We start from the raw sequence: 11,404 nt of genomic DNA on the forward strand, positions 1-11,404 counted from the left end.
TGGGTGTGCGGGAGTTTCGTGACGAACTTTTTCGAGGTTTTTAACCAAGTTGTGTGGGCCAGTGAAGGAAGACGGCTAAAAAAAGTGTTAAGAAGTGGCAAAAGTCGACTGAAGAATAATAGTCGATGGTAGGATTGGAGTGAAAATCGAGTAATCGGTATGTAAAAATTAGACGAAGAAATAGTGAGGTTAGGGCAGAAATGGATATAGCGGCAGTTGGAAAAAGAGAGGAGACGACGGAAGCGACAATCGAGACGACAGCAGAAATGGAAGGCAGCAGACTGGCAACGATTACAACCGGTAAGAGAAGAGGGAGACCGAAGAGGCTGTTTACAACAGAAGACACTGGTGCGGGCAGAACGAAACCGGGAGAGGAAGGCGAGTGGAAGTTGGAAGAGTGCTGGCGGACTGAAGTAGGAAAAGAAGGTGAAATAAACAAATCAGGCTTAGACGATGAGAAGGTAAGCGGTGATATAGAAAATAAAGAAAGTAAAGAAGACAACAATAAAGAGACAGATACAGTCCCCTGCGCAACATAGTGGGGTAGATTGTTAAGAACACCGACGAAAAGTAGTTCCAATAAAGTAGTAATAGAACTAAATGATTTATGGGATGAAAGGGGAAATAGTGAGAGCGAAGCCGATAAACAGAATAGAGTAGATAAGGAAGAAAGTACTGATGACAGAACTGAAAACAGCGCCAGTATCACAGAGAAAAGTGCGGCAGTAAATGTGCAATTTCAGGAAGGGGGAAATAGAATCACTGAGTGTAATTTACTAGACTCGCCAAAGATGAGCTGTCAAAGTAATGGGGGCGAATTAACTCAGCCTCCGCTGTGGTTTAAAGCCTGGGAAGGAAGAGAGGAAGAAAAATGGGACAAAAGGATGGCATATTTCAAGACCATATTAACAAATGAATTAAAGTGCATAGTGGGGTTAAAAGAAAGTTGGTTAGATGGCAGAACTAGGAGGGAAGAAGGCAAGGGACTGCAAGTTTAGGACAATTTCAGGTTAGGCTATGACAGGTTGCTACAAGGGAATCGCGAATTAAAGAAACGGCAAAGGGAACTAGAGAGCTATTGAGAGATTACATTATAAGTTTTAGAAACGGAAAAAAGAAATGTAAAATCCTGGCAACTAGCGGCTCAAGAGGCGAAACAAATTTTATCAAAAGAATTCAACATAATAAACGAAACAGGTATTCTAATGAGGTCGGGAGGGGAAACCGAAACGGGGGGGGGGGGGGATATCAAGTGCGCCGGGGCTTCCTGCGGGAACCCATTCGACCGAAGTGATGACCCTGGCACATGTCATGTATTCGGTAGGAGGGTTGGGGGTCTCCGAGACGGAGGAGGGATCCCGGGCAAGCCTAAGGCCAAATGCAGCGCTGGAAAAATTAAGTAAGGAAAATTGAGACGAGGAAAAGCAAAAAAGGCGAGAAAAGAAAAAAGCTGTGATTATTAAAGGATTAACCTTGATAACCAGCGGAAAAAAGGAAGAATTGGAGGCGTGGGTGGAGACGACCTTAAAACTAAAAGTTAGAGTTGAGAAGTTGGAGAGGCTAGAAGAGGGCTGGAGGGCAAGCTTAGAAGAAATGCCACAGAAACTAGAGCTGATGAAAAGAAAAGCGAAGCTGAAGGAAATGGGCTGGGGGGTATGGATACAAAACGATCTAACCGAAAGACAAAGAATAGTGCAGGAATGGTTGGAGAAAGAGGTAGAAGTCTGGGAAAAGATAGGTAAAACCACGAAAGTATGCTTCCACCGAATATGGAGAGATGGTACTAGTTTAAAATGGGATGAATTGGAAGGCGAGTTAAAGTGGAGTAAAGATTTGCATACGGAAAATGCAAGTGGGTTTCGGTGGGACAGGAAGGAATGGACAAACAGCCACTGACTTAGCAGTACTGCAGTGGAACGCACAAGGAGTGACAAATATAAAGAAGAATCGGAGGCTGTGGGAAGGGGTAGACATAGTAGTATTCCAGGAAACTTTCCTAGAAGAGGAAAGAATGAAGAAAACTTTTGAAAATCTAGACAAAAGGTATGATTGGTGTGAAAAAGCAGCAGTAAGGAGAAACCAAAGAGGCAGGGCAAGCGGCGGGCAGCTGATAGGCATAAAGAAGAAGATAAAAGTAGAATGGAAGGCAACAGAATAGGATTATAAGTTAAAATTAGAAGTAAGGAAAAAAGATAATGAGGAAAGCTACGTAATTATCACAGGGTACAATAATACCCCGACGGGCATGAAGAACTGTCCGAAGAAGTTGGACCAAATAATAGACGAGTTAGAGGGATCTTTGGCGAAAGTAATTTTTGCAGGAGATCTCAATGCAAGAATTGGAATAGAACAAGAAGTAGCAGAATGCGGCGTAGTAGAGACTAATATAAAGCATAGGAACTCTGAGGATAAAGAAATCAGAAGGGAAGGTATATCCTTACTGATACTGTGCGAGGTGAGGGCGATAATAGTAATGAATGGTAGAAGCGACGAAGATGAGGATAGTAAAATAATCTGTATAGGCCACGGCAAAGGTTTAAGGAGTGTCTTGGACCTCATAATGGTAAAAATCACAGAAGATACGGATACGCCAAGATGGTTTAAAGGTATGAAGATAGCAGCACAAAAGGGCTCAGACCTCCAACCAATAATATACAGGCTAGAATGGTCTGAAGAAATTAATTCGGAAGCAAAAAAGTTGGAGGACAACCGAAGATGAAATGGAGAGACGATAATAAGACCGAATTATACAATACGAAATGGCAGGAGATCTGGAAGGAAGAAAGGATGAATTGGGTATCAAGTGAAAAGGACAACCCAGAAAAAAGATGGAAGAGTTTTACAGAAGCAATTAATAAGACGGCGAAAGCAGCAGGCATGGTTAGAAAGAATGGCTTAGGGAAGGTAAACGTAGAAACCTGGGATGCAGGAGAATACAGAGCAATGAGAAGGAAATTGTTCAAGCTACTACACAAGTTCAGGAACCAACGAGACTGGACTGACAAATTCGCATATATGAAGTGCAGAAAAGAGCTGGGAGAACTAAGAGAGCGATTAGGAAAAATTGGCTAGATGAAAAAGAGAGACAAGAAGCCACAAGCAGAAACATCACAGAGTCGTGGTATAATATGAATTGGTACAGGAGGAAGAAGAAACTCGTATGCAGCATCATAGGGAAAGAATGGCTAGCCCACTTTAGAGAGCTCTTAGAAGGAATGGTGGAAGAGCAAGTAGAGGAAACAAAAGAAGGCAACGAAGACCTGAACAAATTGATAGGCAACATGGAAATAAACGAAGTTATAAGGAATATAAAGACAGGCAAGGCAGCAGGTGAAGATGGAATCACGGCAGATTTTTTGAAAAACTTACAGGAAGAGGGAAGGAGGGAGCTAAACTTCGTAATTAAAGAACTGTGGAAAGAAAAGAAACTAATATAGGGTTGGAGGGTAGCGACGATATTCATTATTTATAAAAAAAGGCGACGAGAATGTAGCTAGCAATTACAGAGGAATATCTCTATTAGATATAGGCTATAAAATTTTGACATCGATAATGGCAAAGAGAAATTGACGGAGGCGCAGGCAGGTTTCAGAAGTAACAGAGGAACTTTGGAAACAGTCTTTGTGCTCAATTCAATTGTAGGAAACAGACTGAGAAAGAAGAAAGGCAAATTACACACTGCGTTTGTAGACTTCAAGGCAACATTTGATAAGGTCGATAGAAAAAGGTTGTGGGGAAAGACGGAAAAATGGGCATAAAAGGAAGATTTTTAGAAATGACTAGGGAGATATATAGGTCAACTTGGAACCAGGTGATAGTAGGTATGAACTGACGGAGAGATTTAAAACAAAGAAAGAGGTGAGGCAGGGCTGTCCACTCAGCCCAATTTTGTTTAACATTTACATTAACGATTTGGAAGAAGCACTCAGAAGGAAGGGTAAGGGCGATGCCGTTTTAGGCTCAAACGCATGAGTCAAGATAGTTGCACTACTATACACGGATGACATAGCGTTTGATGGCAGAAGATGGAAAAGAGTTGGCAAAAATGTTAAAAACACTGGAGAAGTGGTCAGACACAAATAATATGGAAATGTCGAAAAACCAAAAATTATGGTATTTAGGAATGGCGGCAGAAAAAAGAAAGAGAGCTGGTGTTATAAAGGCGAAATGCTCGAAGTGATGAACGAATTCAAATATTTATGATTCTGGTTCACCACGAGGAACCAGTACACTACGCATACTAGAAAGGTAACAGGCAGAACGTAGCAGCTAGTGAACAAGCCCGGATTACATATGGAAGATGGAGGCTGGTGTAAGAAGCATAGAGGTCGAGGCCAGAAGAAGAACTGAAGCTTTTCTCGTGAAGCTAAGTCAGATGGAAGAAGAAAGATGGCCGAGGAAATGCCTAAAAGAAGAGATTAGAAACATCAAAAACAACAACCCAACCAACTGGGGGGAAATGTTGAAGGGGGCATTAAGGAGAGTCGGTGACGGTGAGATCATAAATTGTTTCTGGGAAGACAAGACAAAGGAAGAAATTGAGGAAAAACTACTACGGATAAATAAGACAGCGGAAGATCAGGATATACAAAAAGACTGGACTAGATCAGAAAGTTCAAGCTACTGCAATTACTATAAAGAAATTAAAGAAAATTTAGGGGCAGAAGACTATTGGCAGATGAAGAATTGGAAGGCATGGCAAAAGGAGACTTGGGCTAGATGGAGATGTGGGAACGTAGCCAAGGAAGAAAACAAAGGCTGGGAGAATAATAAATGCAGGGCCTGGAAAAAAGAGCCAGAAACAATCCAACATGTCATAAACTGTGTAAGAGTGATAAAAAAAACTAGGAGAGACAGATAGGAGGTGGTGGTGCGATTGGAGAGGAGAAGAAAACCATCAAAGATAGATAGATAGATAGATAGAGGGGGGGGGGGGGGCTGAAGGACGAACCAAATACGGAATTATGTTTAGGACTAAGTAGAATTGAGGTGGCATTGAAAAACAACTAGACAATAGAGATTATTAACCATCAATACAAATTATCAGGAGCGAAGTACATTTGTTTACGTTCTTCAAATAACAAGTCAAAAGTGCAACGTAATTGTTAAATAATTTGAATGTAGCTTATTTACATAAGTTATGTTACTTATAGTACAACAAATATTTCAAGATGACGTAGATGTTAAGTCCTGTCCTTAGGGCTGTGGTCGGCAAACTTTTTGATCAGTTTTCAGGTATGAAAAGGAAACAATCCAAACGATTTCCAAGTGATTGGCAAAGAAAAAACCTTCAAATTGTAATTTGCAGTGCAACTAATTTTGTTTGAAAAGTCGATAACTTTTTGGATTTTATCGTCCAAACGATATGGTAAAAATAGGTTTCCAAACAATTCCAAACGATTCCATATAAAAAGATATAATTACAAAAAAATGAAGTGTTATCCTCACGGACGTTTCGCAGGGATCGAATTTAGGACTCCGCGCGCTACTTCAAAAAGGAGTAAGCTATGGGGTTTATTTTTTTTACACCTGAATATAAAATCACTAAAGCAACCACGTGGTTTATGGAAGGCCCTTTTACTTGAAAAGTGAGCGAAAAGTTTGCTGAACACTGCTATAGAGAAAGAATGGAGCAAGGTAGTCCCTAGAGGGCAGTAGCTAAGCACCCCACGAAAGTAGTTGCTATATTTATATTGTTCCCCCACTCCGCCAGCACTTGCCGCATCAAGGTGTTTAAATAATATTTTTGGTGATACACGTGCGTATCAGGTAATTACTACTTGTGTGACTACAACACTTCGCCGTCGCCCTAAAGTTATAGTACAAAGTTTAACAATCATCTACTCTACAAAAACGTTCTAAAATGTTGAAATAAGTTTATAAGAGAAAAAAATCATGCATGATCAAGAACATATTAGTACAAACTTTAATACTATTATGAATGTATTTTAGCTAATGCCAAAAATTGATTTTGGACATGGCGTAATATGAGATTCAAAAAAATGCATTTTTTCTCAGAATCATAGTACGCCATGTTCACGAAATATTTATAATTGAACTATTTTTATAATGAAATTCATACGTAAAAAGTTGAACAGAATGATAGTTTACATTATTCTGTTGTATTACATACCTGAAATTAAATGAGTTATTCGCAAATTATTGAATTTTGAGTAAGAATATTCCTTTGGTTTCTCTAAAGGTCAAATATGTTTTTGAACGTTGTTATTTTTCAAATTGAACTTAGGCGATCCACATCGATCGGTTCTACGAAGAATAGTCTATCTTTTGGTTACCGTTAATAATTAAGTTAACTTCATTTTGTATGAAATTTAGTAAATACATACAAGTGTTAAAATAAATAAAAATCTTTTTAAATTTCTTGTTTTTAAAGTTATAGGAGCCTGAATTACATTATAAACTATAATTCAAGAAGCTGGAGTTTTTAATTCGTTGGGAATGTTTCGAAAAATAATAGGTTATTTAATCGTCCTGAAAACTTTACTAAATCAAGTTAGCCTAATTCTTAAGGGTAACGAAAAGATAGCCTATTGTTCGTAGAACCTATCGATATAAAATATACACTACGAAGTTGGCATTGTTTCACTTATAACAATGCAAAAAAGGACATGGCGTAACATAATTCTCACTTTTAAATAACGTCACTATTTTAATTAATAATTGTGACAGCTGATGTAATAAATTTCAGGGGGAAATTTATTAAAAAACAAAGTTTAACCCTTAATGACCCCAAAAATAATAATAGTCCGAAAATTTCAAAAACTGGACATTTTTTTTAGTAAAATAATTTTTGAAGTAAAGCAACATTTTTTTTACCGATTTCTACTTTTGTCACTTTGCAACTGAAAAATTATATTGAATTTAACTCATTTATTACCTTTGAATTAAAACATATATATTTTTCGGAGTAATGCATAAAAAAAGAATACATAATTACATGTAAAATAAAACCAATACCGTCACATTAGAATCAGAATGTAAAAATACGTACACTTTCATATCGAGCTTTATCTTTCTCCGCCATAGCTTCGTATTTGGATTTGATTTCAGGACCTGCGTCTGACCACCTTTTGCCCAATTCTTTTGCGATGTCGCCTACTCCGTATTCCGGATTCAGCATCTTTACCTTTCCACGTTCGTCATTGCAAAACCAAAAGAAAGCGGACCTGTGAATTCACAAATACAAAATCGATTCAAATCCTCACCTAATTTTCATACTTTTTCCTATTCACAAAAGGAATCTAATTCTATAAAAAATCCCTGTGTAAATTCAATGTCTCGTTTTTCGACAAGAAAAGGGTCACTTTCTTTGAAATAGTTACATATATAAAAACATTTCAACTTAAAAAGAATGGCGACATGCCAAAATCCCAATATCGTAAAAAGTGACGCCAAAGTTGGCCTATTTTTTGGACCTCCCTACCGACCTGGGGGAAAAATATAAAAATATGTTACAGGTATCAAATTACTCCTAATTGAAAACCAAAATAAGCATCGCTTTTCGTTTAAAAAAATTTCAAATAATTATCCCTATTTCGGGGTTGAGAAGACTCCAAACAAAATTTAAAAATAGGAAATACAAATAATTATAAAATCATTTTTCTTTGTATTTTTTCTATAAAATAAACCTTACAAGGTTAAAATCACGTATTTTCTTGATTGAGAAGGGTTTCACGTGAAACGTGATTTTATAATTACTGGAATTTCTGTTTTTTTTTTGTCTTCTCAACCCCTAAATAAGGGTAATTGTTTTAAATTTTCTAAAAACGAAAAGCGATGCTCACTTCGGTTCTTAATGAAGAGTAATTTGATACCCTGAAAATATTTGAAAAAAATTTTCCCCAGGTCGCTAGTGAGATCCAAAATTAGGCTAAAAACAGCCTATTTTGGCGTCACTTTTTCATTTCAATTTTGAATTTTATCTCTTCGATGTGAATACAATGTGGTGCGAAGTAATCATGTTGGTATAAGACTAGGAATTTAAATGAACGAAATTCCACTGAAAATACTTACAAGGACCTCTTTGGAGCATTAGGATCCTTGATATGCTTGCGTTTTTTGCCTCTGCCCGTTACCTTCTCGCCCTTAGGCGGTATATAATTCTGCATTTCCGTGTCATATCTCTTCTTGTCTTTCTCTGCCATTTCGTGGAAACGCTTCTTTTCCTTATCGGACATTGTCTTTAAAAAAATTATAATTAAACAAATCTGTAGTATATTTTAACAAATTCTAATTTTAAATTATTCATTTAAATTACTTTTAAACAAATAAATACATTGTCATCTTTGGAAATCTAAAGCTTTCAAGTTTTTCAAATCCAGTTCATACTTCAATTAATTTCATATTTTAAATGCTCAGTCTCAGTATGTTACCTATATATTCGTTATTTTACAACCTTATAGAAGACTAAATTCATTTAAAAAATAAAAATGTAGGGTTTGTTGTTGTGAAAACCGTCTTTTTACATTTCCAAGCAAATCGTCGCCACTTTCTAAATTTTGATATTTTTCCCCGGCGGATTAAAAAAAAAGAACGGTAAAACTCACCAGGATTCGAATAAAATTCAAACATTTGAACCTGCTCTCTCGGCGACCTTTTTCTATTGCCTGGTCCTCAAAGCGCTGTGGCTCTCAACCGGCCCCTCCTGCATTATGTAACAGGAGTAAATTAAAATGGAATAGTGTATGAACTCTGTTGCACCCTACCACGCAGGTAGAGTCGAAGGCGCGTTGTCCTGTTAAAATGTTTGGGCAACTGCAATGCACAGTGACGTACGTTACTTAAAGACATTTTTACACTATCTATACTAAATATATTTATACAAAATTAAATATGTATGGAGTCTAATTATTAACGAAACGCACGGGTTTCTTTTTTCATGATTTACAAAAGTTTTTAAGGGCATGTGATACGTACAGTTTCCCCGGTTTTTTTTCCACAAAAATGAAAATTTTTTTAAACTGAATTCGGAGATGCTATAAAATATCATAACGGACGTCCCAGGACTCTTTTTTGAGGGATAATAACAAAAAAATGTATTGTGCTAAATAAAAATTGTATGCATATACATTAATTTGATGTTACGTCGTTTTTCATCTCTGCCTTTCCGATAATCTGGAAATTATTTATGAAATAAACTTTTTTGATTGGCTGCAAACAAGATTAGTTCCGGGAGATTACTTACTATGTTTATTTGTAAGTCCAAAGTTTTCGGCCAAAAATATTGTGTAGTTTGGAAGTAACGCTCGGGTGAATTATAACACACATAACCTCGAAATATACACGCACGTTGTTAGCAATATCAAAAATGTTTTGATAAAAAAAAAAAAAACACAAAAAAAAGTGTGCGGGGACGTCCGTTAGTATGTTCGCTATCATTTCCCAGATTTTGAAGGCAAAATATTTTTTGTCTTAAGAACAAATCCGGGGGAATCTAACACTGAAAAAATCGATACTATTTCCTAAGCGGTATGCAAATTAATCACATTTTGCTAAATTAAAACTTTTTTAAAGTAACCCACAAAAAAAAGTGTGTGGGGACGTCCGTTAGCATGTTCGCTATCATTTCCCAAATTTTTAGGACAAAATATTTATTATTCTAGAAAAAAAGCCGGGGGGACCTAAAACTGGTAAAATCAACCATTTTCTAAGTATCATATGCCCTTAAGTGAGTTGTGAATGAAGTATTTTGAAGGAGCCTTTAGTTTTGCAGTTTATAGCGTCCGTCAGTAACAGGACAAAGTAACAGCCTGCATCAAAATATAAAATTTGCTTATAACAAATAAATGGAATGATGAACAAATTATTTGTATTCTACGAGCCCCTAAACATTTATTTAAGAACATATAAAGTTTAACTAATCAGTTATTAAAGCATAAAAAATTGTAATGTACCAAATTTCAGTTTTTCCATACTTTGAGTGTGCGCGCCTTCGACTCGACCTCCATGGTAGTGCGCAACAGAGTTCATACACTATATTTCATTTAAATGTCCCCAGAAACATAATGCAGAAGCCGCCGGTTGAGATCCGTCCAGCTTCAAGACCGAGTTCAGCGTTGAAAAATAGAAAAAGGTCGCCGAGGGAGCAGAAAAGGCCGCGGTACAATTTTCGGCCCAATTTTCAAGTTTCTTAGATGTAGACTATCTTTTGATACTCAGTCATTTAACAGTCAATCAATTCTTCAATTATTTAATTACTTTCTTCATCACTTACATCATCATGTGAATAATTTTTTTACATATCATTTTATTATCAACAATTAACAATAATTGCTTCCTCTGCGATGATTAGTTTATTATTTTTTGAAACTCTTAACATAAAATAATACGTTATAAAATTAAACCATTTAATGCCATTTTTTATAAATAATAAATAAACAATGTATAAATAGTTAATTTTTCCATTTGATTTCGACAGCAGATATTCCGGAAGTGATTTTCACAAAGTAAATAAATTAAATATTCACAAAATTGATAGAGTGAAGCGTATTCTTTAAATAATTGTTGAAAAATTGATAATTTTTTGACAAAAGGAGAAAAAATTGTACATGCAGAGCTTTCCGAAGGGAAAGGGTCAAAGTTTTATTTTTTGTAGAATGTGTACGAAACGAGCAGTTAAAAAAACAAACATTTGTGGCTAAAAAAAGCTGAAAATTGAAAAAATTGTGTTTTTTTTTTTTGAAGTCATAACTCTTGATCTACGAAGACTAAGAATATTATTCTTTTTAAATTTACACGCAATTTCCTCCCCTACAACTTTTTCTCTTGCACTACTTACGTAGCTTCACAGAGAAGCGAAGTATTTTGAAAAAACTGAAGTTATGGCATTTTTTTAGAATTACTTGAAATTACGTCTACTTTAATTGAAGTTTTGAATTTTTTTTGTAAAATTAACAGGTTCCAAAGTAAGAGATGCAAAAAAGCGATATATCGCGACAGACCTATATTTAAGACATCATAGTAACAAAAGTAACAATAATTTTACATTTTTGCCACATAAAACCAATTCATTTATCGTTTAATTAAAGATTCTAATAGTTTGTTGCCAAAAAAAAATTGTTTTTCCTGCCAAGATAGAGGTGACGCCCCTATTCTGCAATCTAACCATGCGACTTAATATACATTTATTCATAAATTCGCACAGGGGGGGGGGGGGTTGAACCCCAGGAACTGCTGACTCCATGTACCTGAAGTTCCGAACGTTCAAATGAACGAAATGAAAATAAATAAATTTTTTTTGTGAAATTAGCCTAGCCGCCGGAAAGAATATTTCAAACCACCCCTAGCGTATGAAAATCAGATAATCGTCAAAATGACCGCCTTTATACAGTTTTTTTCGAGTTAAAAATACTTTTAATTTACCTTGTTATAGAACAAGTTTTTT

General features: G+C 36.1%; 1 protein-coding gene across 2 annotated transcripts in view; it reads right to left on the reverse strand.

Annotated features, from left to right (window-relative positions):
* LOC117173495 (high mobility group protein DSP1-like) overlaps positions 1-11,404 on the reverse strand; it is a 91,310-nt gene that overhangs the window by 27,068 nt on the left and 52,838 nt on the right. For both annotated transcript variants that reach the window (XM_033362110.1, XM_033362111.1), the window contains exons 3-4: positions 8,035-8,201; positions 7,013-7,187 (exon numbers count right to left, since the gene is read on the reverse strand). In XM_033362110.1, coding sequence (XP_033218001.1) covers positions 7,013-7,187; positions 8,035-8,201 — 342 coding nt within the window. The remainder of the gene's footprint in view (positions 1-7,012; positions 7,188-8,034; positions 8,202-11,404) is intronic.

The sequence above is a fragment of the Belonocnema kinseyi genome, chromosome 5 (assembly GCF_010883055.1).
Source record: "Belonocnema kinseyi isolate 2016_QV_RU_SX_M_011 chromosome 5, B_treatae_v1, whole genome shotgun sequence".
In the NCBI taxonomy this organism is placed as follows: domain Eukaryota; kingdom Metazoa; phylum Arthropoda; class Insecta; order Hymenoptera; family Cynipidae; genus Belonocnema; species Belonocnema kinseyi.